This window comes from Poeciliopsis prolifica, unplaced genomic scaffold (genome assembly GCF_027474105.1).
Source record: "Poeciliopsis prolifica strain line A6 unplaced genomic scaffold, Auburn_PproV2 SCAFFOLD049, whole genome shotgun sequence".
NCBI lineage: Eukaryota > Metazoa > Chordata > Actinopteri > Cyprinodontiformes > Poeciliidae > Poeciliopsis > Poeciliopsis prolifica.
Window position 1 is genome coordinate 3245182 of NW_026562424.1, and position 17412 is coordinate 3262593.

Sequence of the window (17412 nt, forward strand, 5' to 3'; positions counted from 1 at the left end):
TTTTTACTTTTTCTCGAGTAATATTATGAAGTATCACAACGCTTACTTAAGTTACATTTCTCGATGCTCAACTTACTGTGAATAATTTTACTGAATGAAGAAAAAGCAGGTTTAGCCATAATTGAACCAGAGACTCACCTATAGTTTACGTGAAAGTGAGACAAACATAACTTTACATTTTTTTGTCTGTCTGATGATGTTATTGTACAAACTGTTATGTGAATCAGAATTAATGTCGCTTCACTTGAGCAGACTTTTTACCAAAAACGTATTAACTCTTACTTGAATATTTTTTTAAATTTATACATTTTACTTTTACTGTGTAAAAGCAAAACGTACTAAGTTAAAATATGTTAAAGTAGTGCTACTCTTGCTTGAGTAAAGTCTTGACACTGCTTTACTCTTGTTGTTTTACAACAAAATGCCACTCACAATATGGCTGCGCCGTTGACCTGAAACGACGAGCTTGTTCAGAATTCACTCTTTTATATATTTATTAGTTTCTCTTTGGTCATTTTTATGTCGTCATTTATCAAGGTTAGCGACGAATGTTTTATATATGTATTTTTAATACATCAAAAATACTGTTACAAAAACAATTTGTCGGTTATTTTCTAAGCTCCTCTTTTCCAACGGTAGATGGCGATAAAGTGCTCTTATAAGAGCCACGAAGAAGAAGCATCGCGCTGTGATTGGCTGGTATTATTATCCAATGAGGAAACCGACACTTTCAAACTAGACTGGCGTTGCAACACTTATTTTTTTTACGGATTTTGGCATTCTGTCCGAAATCACGCTGGTTTAAAGTTTATGCTTTTGAACTAAAACTAAAGATCTTTTAAAATACCTTCTGAAACACAAAATACACTTGTCTTCTCCAAGGTAAGTTTTCTCAGGCGAATTTTCTGTTGAAATTGCCACAGTTAGCAACAGCCTAGATGTGTACGTTCAGTTACTTTTCACTGTTTTAGCAACAGTTAAGCAGTAATACGTTTATAAACTTATTTGCGGTTTGAGTCCGTGTCCATTAAGTTTACTGACTGGAGTAAGGGAGAGGTGAACAGCTCAATCTGGTCATCAGTTTAAAACTGTATTAGTATGTAGTGTTAGTGTCGGTCTGCTACTGATTCTCTTTATTTAGGTAATAACTGCACTTTTTGTCACACCACATTTTTACCAAATGAACACGTGCAAGTGATGATATTAAGTGATACGTAATATATTTTCTTCTTTACTATTTTTAGAAAGGGTGTGAAATGTTTTCTCCATGTTTATTTACATATTTTACTATAGGACAGACAAAGTTGGTATCTATTGTTTTCTTCTCTTTTTTACCCGAGTTTTGAGACCACATGTATTGAGGACAGTTTCAATACAATGAATGTGGATAAGCTGGTTTAGTCACAACTTTTAAACACCCAAAGTTGTGTATTCATGCCACACCCATTTGACCCTTCAGGTGGTTAAACTCACTGGCTTTTTCCACTGATGGTCGAAAATCTGATAGTAACATTTCCAACAACACTTATTTATTTTGTGTGGCTAAGATGAGTATCTCAGCCACTTTTCTATGAATAATCTGAATTTAGTTTGCTCAAAAATATTAGGGAACAATAATGTCAATATTAATTTAAACTAGTCCGTATTCTGCTCTCTCGCTCCCTAACTCAGGAATTTGCTTCTTAAGTTCGCTGACATAAAGTCAGTGGAAATCAATCAGTGTGGCCAAATATTGTATTAGCCAGATGAATTTGAATGAAAGGCGTCTGAAATAAAAATCTATGTTTTTGGCAAATAATTCAGATTTTATTCTGTAGAAACGTCAGTGGTCTTTGATTGTAAAAGTATGCAAACTAACAGGTTAAAATACAAAGAAAATGAAGCAGCATTAGATCTAATTGTATTAACAAACACCAAACTCTATTTTTTTTTTTATTTATTAAACTTGTGGAATGGTGGGATTATACGTTTGTTAGAAATTGGGAATGAAATTGATGTGTTTTTTGGGATTTTCTTTTCTTCCACAGAGAGCCTGCTTTAAGATTGAGAAAGAAAATGTGCTTAAAGCCTCTCTAGTATTGTTCTTTGTTTTTTGAGAAGAGGAAAGTCCTGTTTCAGTTTTCCTCAAAGCAAAACAAAGGAGTTACTCTCTCATGGCTAATACCACAACAACTCAAGCCTCATACATCACAGTGGATCCACAGGCTGATGAATGCCGTGAAAATTTTCCACCGAGGGATCTTAAAGCTGTTGACTCATCAAAGCTGGAAAACGCTGAGAATTTTACCTTCCAGTTGGAGGAAGATGGTGCGAATGCTTTTGTCTCTTCCACTCCTGCTTTGAAGAATAAAACCAGTGATTTCCAGGTAAAGTCTTTGGTACCAGGTGTTCAGTCTGCTCTAACCCCAGTCTTAAATCACCTAAATATCTGGAATAAAAGTGCATCTCCAGAGCCTTTTAAACTTCGAAACAGTCCTAATCCTGCTGTTCCTTCAAGTTTTCATGCTGCAAACTGTCAAAAATCAACCAGAGACTCAAGGACACAAAAGAATGGCGGGGATTTTTCTATGATCAATGATGAATGCTTGCCAGAAGTTACTCTGGCCGATCTTACCTCAGATTCCGTTATGCACCTAACAATGAATGATTCAGTCTTCCCTGAAAGACAACCTGCATCTCCTCAGCTTTATAGCAAAAAGACAAACACTTCAGATCATAAAAATAGCTTTTGTGCAAAGGTGGATGAATCTTTTCATAGGGATCTTTCATTCCGAGGGATTTTTAATGACTATTTACAAGACATTAGTCTCCTTGAAGTTACTCGGGTCTCTCCAGTCGGACACATGTCCTTCATGGACATGGAAGATGGCAGAGCTACGTCTGATCATAGTGATCAAATTATGGAAGAGAAATCAGACACAATCACAACTGAGGAACTCTCCTGCACGAGTGGAAACTCTGCCCATAGTTTAAAGCAAAACTCAATTAAGGCAGCCTTGGAGGTAACTCAGGATGTTACTTTGGAAAACAGCAAGTCTTCATCTGAGTCCGGTGGACAAAAGGTGGAGAAATCTCAAAATCCAGGCGATGGCACTCAAGTTATTAATATTACTCGTGATCTCTGCTCCTCTTGTGATGCCTCTAACAGTGTTGACATCTCTTCCTCTGGCATACAAAAATCAACCCATGAGGTTTGCCTTGAACCCAGAGGAAACCCTGATTGCATAGAGGCTGAGATAGTCACAAAGGAGAGCCCAGAATCAGAGACCGGTGAACAAAAACTAGAGATATATCAGAGTTCAGACACACTCTGTATTCAAGCTATTAATATTACTCAAGAAAAACCCCCCGGCTGTGACACATCTGTACAGACTGCACACTTGTCTTCTGACATGGACAAATTCCTCCCGGAGTTGGAATCTGAACCCAAAGAAAAACTTGAAGAGCTGTCAACCTGCTGTGACACCGAGTCAACCAACAAGGAGTCACAACAAACCCTGAAACCAGATGTGTCTGCAAACGGTACATTTGCAGTTGAGCGGCCCTCTATGCAAACCATTTCCATCGTCAATAACAAGACTCTAGATTTTCCACCAACCAACATAAGCAAGGCAAAAGATGTCGAGGAAAGCGGAGATCAGCAAACTTCTGTCGACTCTAAAACTGGAGCTTCCTTTGTTGTACATCAGAGCAGCTCAGATGAAAAGGAAACCACATTCGCCGTAGGGCAGAATGCCACTGTTCACGGAGATCCTCTTCAAAAATCTAAACTCCAGATTGGTTCCGCCGTAGAGAAAACTCCTGCTCCATTTGGTCAGCAGAACGGCACATTTGATTATAAGCTTCCCTCACAACTAAACGGCACAATAACTTTGGCAGAAATTAGCTCGAATGACAATCATCAAAGTAGCCTGGGCGGCTCCTCCACTTCCAAAGCAGGGAATTTAAAAATTCCCCTTAAAGATGGCTGTTCTGAAAACAACTCATCAAAAGTCCAAACAAATGAAGCTGTAGAACCAGAAACCAAGAAGGATGGAAGCCCAAATATGACATTTGAAGCCTCAGAACCAGAAACCAAGAAGGATGGAAGCCCAAACATGACATTTGAAGCCTCAGAACCAGAAACCAAGAAGGATGGAAGGCCAAACATGACATTTGAAGCTGCAGAACTAGAAACCAAGAAGGATGGAAGCCCAAACATGACATTTGAAGCTGCAGAACTAGAAACCAAGAAGGATGGAAGCCCAAACATGACATTTGAAGCTGCAGAACCAGAAACCAAGAAGGATGGAAGCCCAAACATAACATTTGAAGCCCCTCTACCGCCAGCCAATGCATCCATATATCTTTCACAATCAGCTCTTTCCGATTTTGATGAGAGTTTGTATCCTCAGTGCTTGGCGTCTTCTACACCAATGGTGAGCATTAAAATGTTCGGCTTTGAGAAAAAGAGAGAGCCAGGCCAGATCCTAGCAGCGCAGAAAAAACTTTATGGGAAAACACCTACTGAATCGTCAAACACCATCAAACCGTCAAACATCATTGGTGATCGTAAAACATTCTTCAAGAAACCCACAGCTAAAAACCCTTCCTCCAAAATTTCCTCTGAGTTGTTGAGACGTAATCCACCAGCGGCGGCAACAGGCCTGCTGGTAAAACGACAGAGACCAGACGGCGAGGCTGCGAAAAGTTCTGCTGCTCCAAAGGACCAGGAGGTAAAACATTGGGCGCTGCTGAGTTTATGAAACAATTTTGTTGTTTTTGATTTGATAACTTTACTCAACTTTATGGATGTATCTTTATATGTCTGTGGTCCTTTGTTTTCCAGAAAAACTCAAGTTTGTACAACCTGCGATCTTTAGGTGAGCAGTGATGCTTCTTCTCAGAAATCCTTCTGCAGATTGAAATATTTTATTCACATCTGGTTTGCATTTGCTTTTATCCCCCTATACTTATGCATTTATAATACATTGTTTTCTAAAATGGTCTGTCATTGCCCTAACAGAATTGCTGAATGATAAATTGACCCAGAAATTATTGCGATAAGCCAAAAATATTGTCATTGTGAGACCATTTTTAAGTAAAATGGTGTAAATTCGCCCTCTCAAAGACTAAATCACACTGGAGCTGAAAGAGATTTTAAATACCACAAATAAAATGCAATAATCAAAAACAATGATAAATAAAAAAAAAAAAACAAACACGCAACCAAAACCTTAAATAAAATGGATTATGATGTCTGTGCAAACAAAATTACCCTTCAGAAAATATGTATCAGAATGGAAATTAGCAAGCTCCTCTTAAGTTATCAAGTAATTAATTAATTGCTCATTGTGACAGATACATCAGTGTAAATTTAGGTATGATGCAAATTAGATCCTCCAGGCACTTAAGGAATAAAGCAAACTTGCAATTAATGCTGCTACTTTTCATAGAGGACTTTGAAATTAAATTATTTTACTAATCTGGCTCTCTGAAGGTAAGAGTTGCACCATATTTTAGTTTTTTTTTTTTTGAATATATATATGCACTGCATCTTAAGGATTACAATTTAAAAACGTAATATAGAAATTATTGTCTTCATTCTCCTTTACAATTACATTCCACGTTGTGTCGGTCCATAACTTTCCAATAAAATACACAGATGTTTTTGGGGCTAATGTGCAAAAATGTTCCTCTGCTCCATTTGCAGCCTCCAAGCTGCCGCCGTCCTCTGGCTTGCAGAGACCTCAGGTGAGCGGCATTCCCGTCGGCTTACAGAGGGCGACCCTGAGTCTGCGAGCAGCTTCCTGCCCAAGCACAGAAAAACCAAGTGGACCTGCAGGTTTGTTCACACCTGGTCAGGCTGCACGCTCCGCTTTGCTTAAAACCCAAACAAAAATACGCAGCACTCTGATGGCAGGTAAAGAAACCTGCATCTTTTCTAATACATGAATCAACTGTTTGATTTTCTAAAAATTTTAATGCCTTTTTTTTTCTTTTACTAGCTTGCAGTTTTTTACACTTCTTTGAATATTTCTTCTTCTTTTTTCCTTAAAATCTTTTATATTTAACCTAAACAGTTTAGTTGTAACCAACTTCCATTCTAAATGTACAAAAATTGGTTTTCATAATGTTAGTCTAAATATTATTTTAGAAATTGATTATCCTATACTCTGACAATCAAATAAACATTTTTTATTTAACCTGTAAAGCTTTTTTATACAATATTATAAGTACTTTAAAAATGTAAGTTAGTAATCCAATTATTTTTAGGAATAAAGTGGACATTTATTGCCTAAAATACAATAATATAAAATGCTCCTTTGGTGAATTTGAGCCAGATGAAGCTGAAACTGTCCAACCTGATGAGTTTTGGGTTAAGGATTTTGACAAACAAAGATGTTTTTACACTATTATGCAAAATGTATTTGTTTTTTACCCTTTTGGCTTAATTACTATGCTTGTTTTGTGCTTTTTTTTCAGCTATTAGTTTTTTTATGGGGGGTTTAAACTCCAATTATTTCAGTATCTGATTAATCCAATTAATCGTTTCAGCAAGCTCTCTGAATACACATGAAACACTGAACTCACTGTTGAAGTTTCTTTCCTGTCTAATTAGTCTGTTTATTCCTCGTTTAGCCGCTAACTCCCTCACTAAGATGGCACCAGGAAAGAGGCATCCTTTGGCTAAAGGAGACGTTTTTCCTGTGTCAAAGAGGAAGAAAACGGGTAAATATGGAAGCAAAGCTGCAGGATGTTGTGATATTTATGCAAATGTTGTGTAAAAGTGCCACACCTGGTGTTTTACACAAATCTAGATAAAAATGTGTTGCGTCATCTTTAACAAATAAAAAGTTATTCCTATTTTTAAAGTGCATTAAACTACTTTGTTAGTACAACAATAAGTAACATTTATTCTTACTGTTTCAGTCTGGATTTAGAGGAAGTCAGTGTTTCGGCTGTTTTACAATTTTCCGGAAGTTTGTTGCAGATTTATGGCGCAAAGAAACCGCAAAAAAACCAAATTAAATCTTGTATTCACAAATCTTGATTACAGTTGTTGGGGAAACTAATTTCCACATTCTTGCTGAAGAACTGAAGCTGATAAACGAGTAAAAGTTATTCTCACGAATCCTTTTAGATACCAACACAACTGAAGCTCCTGTAGCCGTCGGCGACGCCACGAGCGGGGTAAAGATGGGAAAACAGCCCACAGCCGGCCACAGATCTGCTGCCCCTGATAAATCCTCCAGAACTGGTAACTTGGTTCTGATGATAACAAGCAGCAACATACAATAGATTTAATAATCTGAGCTGTTTCTCACGTGTTTCTCTTCGCCAACTTTCAGATGCTGCATCTGCAAAAACTGCAGCATCACATGATGTCACCAGTAGGGGGAGGGGCTTAAAGCCGCCGGCAGCCAATCCCAGAGCTAACCATGTTAAACCACAAAGCCAGGGTAAAATGACCAAGATATGGTTTTATTTATTTATGGATAACTCCTGATTCATTGTCACATGTTCACTCCATGTTAAGAATGTGAACATTTCTGTTTGGATTTCATTTCAGTTTCTTAATGTCAGCTGGTGATGGTGAAGCAAACACTGTAAAATAAAACCAGACAATCGATTTAGTTATTTGGAGTGACATGGATGGTTTGGTAAACTTGTTAGCTTGTTATTTATGCTATAGTTATCTGAATACCTCTTAACACGTTATGCTAACATATAACGTTAGCATACCTGTTGTTGCCTTTATTCTATTTTAATTGCCTTTCAAGATAACATGTCTGTTCTTGGTGTTGGATTTTATCAAATAAATTTTCCTCAAAAATGTGACTTATACTCTGGAAAATACGGTAGCTATTAAAATGAGGTAAAAACAAGAGCAGAGTTCCATCAGACGTCTGATCTATTGACATTCATCGCACGTCGACTGCAATATTCTGAGAACTCTGCAAAGTTGATTGTGGAAAATGTAACTAATTTTAAGAATGAGTGGAAATTGTGAACTTTCCTAAAAATCAAATTATCAGCATCCTCTACTAAATCACTACTCCGAATTCATTAATGTGAGGGATTTTCTGACAGAAAGACATTTTTTTATTTGTTTCCTTTCTCTTGACTCCAGGTTGTACCAAATGTGAACATCTGTCGCAAGAAATAGAAAGGTTAAAAGAAGGTAACAAGTTATTTTACTCTGCATTTTATGTTAACCCTGTTGGAGATCAAAAACATTTTCGTAAGTTAATCAACTATCTTAAATACTCATTTGTTTTAAATGTTTATTCATTCAGGGATTTCTTCTGTTTTTTCCCTACAGTGCTTCGCAAGCATAAAATACCACTGAACGGCTGAAGATTTCCATAATTTTAAAAAAATAACGAAAGTTTTTCAACTTCTTGTTGCTTTTGATTAAATGTGAATTTATAAAATAAACAAGAATAAATTTCTATGATTAACTGAAGGACATGATGTCTGTTTTTTAAACAGTTAAAGGATTTACAATGTCTTAATTTTTTCTTGTAAGTGAAGTATGCATCTGCAACTTTTCCTTATCAAATTGAATATTTATCCATAACATTGTGCTGATCTTTGTTTTGAGAACTCAAGATAATCTTCCATGTATTATGAACACTAAAGTGTTGACTTCATAGGAAAGAACAATACATACTTGCAGTATTAGGCCAACTCAGACCTTTCTGTACTTATAGAAATTAAAAATGGCTAATTTAAAAATAAAGAGCATTGTTTTCAGGTTTGAAAGTTCTTGTTTGATTTTTTTTTTCTTTTTTTTTTTAATGATTAAGGATAAATCATTAACATTTTCTTATTTACATCACGTTTCCATCACTGGAATCGTATAAACTAAGTCTAAATTATTTATTTTTCTAGACATAGCGTATGTATAAATCAAAAATATGGGATGTTAAAAATAGTTGATTTTTTTTATTTTTATTTGAGTTGTCTTGCCGATTTCAAAAGCATCTAATTCATATTTGAACTTCTTTAAAAATGAATCGGTACTTAAATTAAGTTTTCTTAAACTCTTAATATGATAGATCATGTTTTTTAATTTTTTTTATTGAATTTTAGTTTCTAAATCGAATGTATTTGCATTAAATAATATGAAGGTTGCTTTTTATTTTGTATTCTTTTTATTTCATTTATTTGGTACGAGCATCATTGTTGTCCGTCCTCCTAACCAGTTGGTGGCGGTAATGCGCCACTTCGTTGTCATCTACCAAAATATAACTCCGCGAAGAAGAAACTCGAGGAAAGAAGAAGGAAACGCTGGGTCTTAGTTTCATTTTCAGGAAGTGTTTTCTGCAATGGACAGGTAAGAGTTTCACAGTCGAGAGGAATTATGACCTCATAGTAAATGCTTTTGTGTTTATTTGCTTTTTGTTCTTGAAAGTTTAACTCCCCCTGCGTCGAGCAACAATACATATAATAAATAAAACGTGATCTAAAGAAAAATCCAACCTTTTTAAAATGATTTTAGGTGGATTAAATACAATATGGCTGGTTTGAAGGCCTCCTGGTCTAAAGAGTGAAACAGTTGCGACATCAAGATGCTTGATTTATTCTTTTTTTAAACAATATATTCATAGGAAACGCCATCATGGTGTCTTGTTGCAGATTTATTTAAAATCCTGAGCTGGAAAAGCAGAAAATATTGAATAAATTCACTTTAAAAACGTCAACGAACCCAGATAGACAACAAAATGTCAACAAAAGTAAGTATTTATAGTCCCACTGTGTCTGGGAACACAGTGGGACTATTTACATTTATGTACTAATGCCATTTAGTTGTTTCACAATTATGGTATTTGCATTTTTCAAATAAATGTAATTTATTTCAATAAAATGACAATTTGCAAGTAAATTTAATTTTTTTTTCTGTCTGAAGACACTATTTCTAAATCAGGAAAAAGCAGTGTCTTTCTAACTTTTACTTTTTAATTTTGATTATCTTCAAAATTAAAAAGTAATTTAAAAATAAAAAAATAAAACTTTTTATTTTCACTTTGGTGAAAATAAGCAAAAGTATTGGTGCCTTTTCTCAAGGACAACTTGTTTGATATCTACTGTTGTCGATTGACTTTGCAGGTTCATCTAACCCTCTGTCTTTGGAATTATAGTTAATTTTAAATAGACAAAATAAAGTTTGTTTTTATAAGGATAATTTTGAGGAATTAACGACCCTGAAGTTGGTTTCCGATTTGGGAATTGCCCTTTATTGAGCTTTATTGAACAATCACAAATCAATTAAAGCTTTTATAAATCATAGTCTGTTAGCACGAATCTGTAAATAAAACGAGAGACAGTCCTGAATAATTGTGCTCCTCTCGTGTCACGTATCAAATTTATGGTCCAGCAACCCACCTGAAATATAACCTGGAGTGTTTAATCTTTCTGTGTCTGCAGGCTTGAAGCTGCTACAGTGGAGCATTACGAGGCAGCCATGGTCCTCAGTGGTGCAGGCGATGCTCTGGGTTACAGGGGCGGGATCTGGGAGTTTAATTATTCTGGACCAGAGATCCACCAGGTCAGTGCTCTTAAAACCTTTAAGAACCCGGGACTAGGTACTTATGGACCATTATAACCAGCAGCCTAATACTTTTAGGTACGGATGCAAACAATTAATCAACTCTATGTTAATTGTGGATTAATTCCCCCTTTTTTTTTAGGTTAAAGTCCTTTTACGTCTGCTTTTAGTGTTGTAGTTTGTCTGCCATCCTTAATTGAGCGGAGCCATTGATGCAGAATCAAAGATGGAGTGAGTTTGGTTTGGGAAGGAATTTATGCTTTATGCGGTTCCTTTTTTAAATATAAACACAGACAAACTCCTTAAATAACCACATTAAAGCCTCATTCAGTCGATCTGCATGAGGAAGTAATGCCAAGTTCATAAATTACTGATGAGCTACGAGGATGTAACGACAGAAAAGAGGAGGATGCAGAAAACGTGTAGCATGATAGAGGAAAGGGTTGATTTTGAGGACCAACGGTCTATTAGGGTCAATGTATAAAAGGAAAAAGAGTAAATCTCCACCAAAACCTAAAACTTCTGGGATTCTTTTCAGAAATTAGTTTCTTAAAAGAGAAACTTCTGAACTCCAAAAGTCAAAAATTTGCTTGAAATACTCTAAATGTTCAGATTAATTTCAGAACTTTTCTAGAAAAAAACTTCAAAAATACTTTATTGACCCCGAAAGGAAATAAAATGCTGTAACTCATTAATTTAGGTTCTTCAAAGAGTTATCCTGCAGTGGTCTGTGCTACACCGAGTCTGAAAAAGCTTCTGACTGAAGACGTTGTGCTCTTCCAAGACAGACTCATGAAGAGGATGATCAGAGTTTGACTTAGGAAAAGTACAGAGGTTCCCAAAACAGAAACCTTTACATCCGCACTTAATGTAAACCTGGAAAACTCAGAAAAATACATAAAGTTTCATTTGGATTTGTGCCAAGTGAATCAGAAAATACTTCAGGAAGTTGATGACAGGTTCTTCTGGTTATTTTTCTCATCTTTAGGAGCTGCAGGGGCTGGGTGGGTTGAAAAAAATCACTGTCCAGCTTCCTGATTGGCCGGTGAGCGACGACACAGTCCTGCACCTTGCAACAGCAGAAGCTCTGATAACAGGTGGGTCATCAGAAAACCCTTTCTTCTTCTAGATCTTCAGCTAAATGTAATTTAACCTTTGCCTGGATTAGATTTTTTTGCCCTATTAGCACTCTGCTTAACAGAACAATGGATACTGGAAACTGAACTTAACCTTTTCTCTGATAATGTTGACTTTGTGTGCAGATAATTAAATATTTTTAAAGGGAACCTATTATGCAAAATTCACCTGTTGCATGTGTTTATAGTTTAAAAAATAAGTTCATGTTTTTGGTGTCTGGAAAATGAGTCGCTTCAGGAATTTCCCGAATGGAATGTCATTTGATTTCCGTCACCTAGCAACCCCCACAGAGTTCCGGTCGTCACCTAGCAACCCCCACAGAGTTCCGGTCGTCACCTAGCAACCCCCACAGAGTTCCGGTCGTCACCTAGCAACCCCCACAGAGTTCTGGTTGTCACCTAGCAACCCCCACAGAGTTCCGGTCGTCACCTAGCAACCCGAACTGAGCTCCAGCACATTTGATCAGCTGATTTTACCGCTGAATGGCTGATGGAAAAGACTATTGTTTTGTTGTCGGCTTATCATGTAGAAACCACTTGCTGCATTCTTGTTGGTTGTGTAGGTGGCTCTACTTCTGCTTTTCAAGGATCTAAAGTTCTATGGTTACACATCTGTTTGCAGCCATTTTCAAATGCGAATGTAAAAACCTTTCGTTTGGCAGCGTGGCCAACATCAGGCATTAGATCAGGAACTTAAAATAGGCAGAAGTGAGGAAACTAAAATCGAATTATCTACAAACGATTTTGTGTAAAAAAATGTAGTGAACATGTTTTGCGTAGCATAATAGGTCACCTATACTGATTTCAAATTGAGCAAATGTTTGTATTTCTTGCAGGAAAGACTGACGAGAAGCTTCTGGATGAAGCGGCTTTTTGTTATGTGAAGGGGATGAAAGACATGAGTGGAAGGGCTCCTGGAAATACCACTGTTTTTAGTAGGTTTTAATTATGAAATGACATCATGTCCTCTTGTAGTCGGGATATTTAGAACTGAATGTACTCTTAGATGTTACCAGACTGAAGCCTGGACAGGAAGGGGGCTACAGAGTGCCATATAACAACCGGGGTGCCGGCTGTGGAGCGGCCATGAGGGCCATGTGCATCGGCATGAGGTAAGACTAATCTCTGGGATTAGTAATCTCTGAAGAGTTTGGTGTCTAAAGTCTTCCAATGTGGGATAATTAGGCAAGTGGATGTCTGGTTTTGACAAAATATTTAAGGTTTTATGCCAGAATTGAAGCAGAATTGTGCAAGAAAAGTGATTTTCCATCCCTGAAAAGGCTCTGATTTGTGTTAGGTGTTTTTCTGTTTAAAGTCTTTGAAAGTGTTCGATATTCAACCTGTATAAATGTATAAAGTGCAAACCAATGTTTGTTTAAAAGACCAGAAATGTTCATACTCCTAATAAAAAGACAAAAAAAATGTCTCTGTGTGTAAAATTAAATTAGACCTTTCTTGTTTTATTTATTTTGAATTTCCAAATATTTTTTTCTATTTGCTAAATGTAGAAAATGTAGTGAGAACATTTTTTTTATTTTCAGATTTCTTTGTATGTTGTCATTTACTTAAACACAATCTGTTGGGATTCTTTGATGTAGTTATTCCTACTATGACTTATTGAGCTAATTGAAATAAAGGTTGGCTTATATTTATATGTTAAACAACATTATTGAAGTTGCTGGATGTTTTTACATTAAATTAGTGTTTTGTTCTCAGACCAGTAAAGTGTTTAGTTATATTTTAGTCGACCTTTTCCCTGCTGTAGAATGTCCATAGTATCACAAGACATTATTAACAACCGTGAATTAAATCTGTATTTTTTTTGGTTCACTTTTTTTTTTTTTTTTTATCTTCAAAATGCTGCTGGAAAAGTCTTAAAACTCACCTTGAAAATGCTTGAATTTTACTGTGGAAAAAGTGTAGAAATTAGCGTTTCTGTCGTTTTTGAAGTCGCACTGCAGCCACTTCAAAATGTTTTTAGGTTCACTTCCTTCACCAATAAACCCTGATTCTGCCTCATTTTACAATCCAGGTATCCAAACCCCGACCAGCTGTCTTCTCTGGTGTTTGTGGCCGTGGAGACGGGCAGGATGACTCACCATCACCCAATCGGTTTCCTGGGATCCGTTGCGTCGGCGCTTTTCGCCTCCTACGCCATCCAGCGGCGGCCGCTTGAATCCTGGGGCGTGGGTCTGCTGGAAGAGGCCTGCCCCATAGCCAAGAAGGTTATTACAGACAGCGGCTTCGCTGTGGAGGAGAATTTGAAGGAGTGGGATTCTTTCTCTAAGCACTGGAAGAGGTACGAGCTGCTGAATTCAGTTTTCTATTGTGAGGTTGTGCTGTTGTTCCATTCAACTAATAATGTCCAATAGAGGGCGCCACAGGTCATCCTTAAGGGGAGCTAGCTGGTAAAAGATGGCGGAGGAATACTAGGACAGTAGAGAAACGGTCCAAACAAAGTCCGGTGTGGGATGTAAAATGCACTTCATTTAGCTCTTTTCTGAAATATAAACTCTTGACAGGCTCCTTAAGTTGATTTGAAATATAAATACCGGACAAACTTCTCAAGTTTCACCTTAACGCCGCTTATTTTGCTGCAAAGGCATAAAAAAAGTTTAAGGTGCGACGCAGACAAATTGATTGAAAAAGTCATTAAATGTCTCACTTTATGGGGCAATAAATGTTTCAAATATTTTATTCTTTTAACATTTTTATTTTTCTATTCAGGAACCTAAGAGGTTCCTGTTCTGTTAAGTTTTATAATTATGTTTAAATTTAATATTTTTTTGTTTATTTGGTCAGAATGGAATAAAAGAAAGGAATATACTAAACAAAACAAAAAAAATCTGTATATTATGTAAAATTGAGCCAATCATGTTATGGAAAAATGGTTGAACTTGGTACTAGAGAAAACACTACAAGAAAAAGTGGCTGCTGATGAAGTAAATGAGAATAATCCATTTCAGATTAATTCATTAATCCATAATTTGCATCCCAAGTTTGAATATAATTGATTCTTAATTGGGTTGAGCTTTTCCCTCTGACCTCAGGTACCTGGATCTGCGGGGAATCTCTGACGGAAAGGGGCCGGTGACCTGGCCTGACCCCTACGGTGTGGCTGAGAGGGATGAGGCCTATAAGAGCTTCAGTCTGCGTGGCTGGGGGGGATCCTGTGGCCATGATGCTCCCATGATAGCACTGGATGCCTTACTGGGAGCCGGTTCAGACTGGGAGGAGCTGATGAACAGAGCTGCTTTCCATGGAGGTCAGTGGTTCAAACAAGAAATGTCTCCTTGGGTTGTGCTGTGGTGGCGCAGGGGGTTAGCTCGCCCCACGTTTGGAGGCTTCAGTCCTCGATGCGGACGTTGCGGGTTCAACTCCCGGTCCCGGCGACCCTTGCCGCATGTCTTCCCCCCTCTCCTCGCCCTCTTTCCTGTCTGCCTAAAATACGAGCCACCGCAAAAACTCTTTGGAGAAAAACATGTTATTAAAAAAAAAAGAAATATCTCTTTTGTGTACATGCATGTTTCTGCCTCTAACACCGTCAGATTTTTACATTATTTCATATGAAGACATAAGGGTGATTTCAATTTGTTTTTACACCGTTGTGGTTTTGTCCAGGTGACAACGACAGCACGGCAGTGATCGCCTGCTGCTGCTGGGGTCTTCTCTACGGCACCAAAGGGGTTCCTAAATGCAACTACTCCAAACTGGAGTACCGGGATCGTCTGGAGCTCTGCGCTAAGCAGCTTTACGCTTTGTCTCACTAAAAACACGTTTCTATTCCATCTCTATTTTCGGTGCCTTAAATCAGCACTTAGGAGGTAGCAAATCTGAAGTCTATAAAAATGTATACAATATAAAAATACTAAATGCATATTTATGCTCCAAACATGCGTGCATGATTAGGTATAGGTAATATGTTACATAAATCAAAGTTCTGCATATGAAGAAATGTGCCACAACCACTATAAAAAAACACACCACTGTTATTTTCCTCTGGATTCATAGATGAGTTCAGATGTTTGAAGCAGAAACCAGAATCACTTAAATTGTGATCAGCTCAGTCAGAATCTTCCAGTGTTTACGTATTGCTCCACCAGAGGGCGCTGAGCTGTGATGAGAAATGAAACGCCAGATATTGATGGTGCCTTTTATGAAACTGTTGTTCTGTTTTCACTCTTTGCTGTCCTGAGAAACCCAGGAAGAGGATTACAGCATGAATGTTTGAAATAATGTTTAATATGTTACATTTCACATATGTTTTTATGATGGTTAAATTCAATTTAAAGAAAGAATTTGGGACCTAGCAAACCGGGACCCTTGAAAGCTCACTCTGACTGTAATGACTCATTGTCAGGAAGTGACCGATTGTGTTTTAAAAACTGTAAATATAAACACTTAAATATAAACACTTGAACAAAGACCACTAATATTTAATCTGCACTAAATATTTTTTGTTTAAAAATACTTTCAAATAAGCAATTCACTTTAAAAAAATTTGTTAAATATATAGTTTCATTCTTCAAAATTTTGTTGGATTTTCCAGCTCTACAATATATTAACAATTGAAAATTTAGTCCTAACTAATTTCGATCAGTAATATAATTTATAGCAAAAATCTACCTTAGAAATAAAATGTATGGAAATGACCTGAATATTGACATTATTTTTTTAAATAATTTCACTCTGCTGCTATTACCTTTTTCATCATGTTGATGCTGCTTTCTACTCTTGTTGCTTTGATACTGCTGATTTTTTTTTAATACTATTTCTTTCACTACACCAAGAGATGCTCGTGACTTTTAAACCAACAATTATGTATTCACTCTGATACTGTATCTGTGGTAAAATCACCTTCATTCGTCTTGATATAAGCTCAGAAACAGCTGGAAATGAATCATGAAGAACGTTGTTATCCTGTGGTGAATCGACTGTTTTACTGCATCAACCAAATGGCTGTGAAAATATCCGTAGGTCGGATTAACTAAACCTTTCAAAATGGCTGCCATGTTGGCTCTGATGAATGAAAGACAGGAATGTATAAAAGCTACATGTGTTTACAAGATGGAAGAAACCACTTTTGTATTTTTTTGTTCTATGCAAATAAACTAAATTCAACTCCTTTGCCATTAAGCTGAACTCAGATTCTCTTTGCTTATCACCCATTTACATGCAGATTATTACAGTGACCTTGAATGGAGAAGCCCCCAAAAATTGCTTTAAAGTAAGAGTAGCACTACATCCAACATATTTTTACTCAAAAGTAAAAAGTAGCTGTAAAAGAAATTACTCAAAAGTATTAGGTTAAAAGCTACTCAAATAACTGATTAAACAACTGTTTAATATTGAGAAATTACATAATTGACAGACCAAAATGTGAACATTTGGATAATTCATATTAATTACAAAATAAAAATCTGGAAAAATAAATATCTTTATATCAAACTTTAAAAACTAGCTGAAGGTGTGCGTTTGTGTCAGGTGACATTATGGTTAAAACAAACTTGTTTGTCATTCTGTAGAGTTACAGATTCTGTAGGGTAAACAGTATTGATACCTTATAATAAAATTACCCAAGTCAAAGTAATAATATCCCTAAAAGTAAAGTTTCCCAAAAAAGTTACTCAAGTAAATGTAACTGGTTCCAAACTGTTGATTGTGGAGATTACATCTTGGCGTGTTTTACTATTGTTTGCTAAACTAATAAAATCGTTTGCCGCTTGGTGGCAGTATAACCCA

At 36.6% G+C, this 17412-nt stretch overlaps 2 protein-coding genes across 3 annotated transcripts; both read left to right on the forward strand.

Annotated features, from left to right (window-relative positions):
* Positions 1-716: 716 nt before the first annotated feature.
* Positions 717-8444, forward strand: LOC129377860 (uncharacterized). Of its 2 annotated transcripts, none has more exons than XM_055058068.1 (9): positions 717-882; positions 2028-4715; positions 4829-4862; positions 5693-5902; positions 6622-6711; positions 7124-7240; positions 7332-7442; positions 8114-8164; positions 8306-8444. In XM_055058068.1, exons 2-9 carry the CDS (start codon positions 2154-2156, stop codon positions 8338-8340), a joined length of 3210 nt encoding a protein of 1069 aa, XP_054914043.1. In that variant the 5' UTR covers positions 717-882; positions 2028-2153; the 3' UTR covers positions 8341-8444. The 2 variants fall into 2 exon arrangements, with proteins under 2 accessions (XP_054914043.1, XP_054914044.1); XM_055058069.1 differs by having other exon boundaries at positions 5693-5824.
* Positions 8445-9247: 803 nt separating this feature from the next.
* Positions 9248-16806, forward strand: LOC129377866 (ADP-ribosylhydrolase ARH1-like). Its single transcript, XM_055058078.1, has 8 exons — positions 9248-9322; positions 10414-10534; positions 11523-11631; positions 12507-12605; positions 12677-12782; positions 13703-13969; positions 14721-14935; positions 15292-16806. The coding sequence occupies exons 1-8, from the start codon at positions 9315-9317 to the stop codon at positions 15438-15440; spliced, it is 1074 nt and encodes a 357-aa protein (XP_054914053.1). The 5' UTR covers positions 9248-9314; the 3' UTR covers positions 15441-16806.
* Positions 16807-17412: the final 606 nt, after the last annotated feature.

What these genes read in the sequence shown, in the direction of transcription:
- LOC129377866 (XM_055058078.1), top strand. An exon ending in AGCAGAAGCTCTGATAACAG is followed by an intron (nt 11,632 to 12,506) that starts GTGGGTCATCAG and finishes TATTTCTTGCAG; the next exon opens with GAAAGACTGACGAGAAGCTT. An exon ending in TTCTCTAAGCACTGGAAGAG is followed by an intron (nt 13,970 to 14,720) that starts GTACGAGCTGCT and finishes CTCTGACCTCAG; the next exon opens with GTACCTGGATCTGCGGGGAA.
- LOC129377860 (XM_055058068.1), top strand. Translation starts at nt 2,154, where the DNA reads ATGGCTAATACCACAACAACTCAAGCCTCATACATCACAGTGGATCCA. An exon ending in GTCAAAGAGGAAGAAAACGG is followed by an intron (nt 6,712 to 7,123) that starts GTAAATATGGAA and finishes GAATCCTTTTAG; the next exon opens with ATACCAACACAACTGAAGCT. An exon ending in TGATAAATCCTCCAGAACTG is followed by an intron (nt 7,241 to 7,331) that starts GTAACTTGGTTC and finishes GCCAACTTTCAG; the next exon opens with ATGCTGCATCTGCAAAAACT.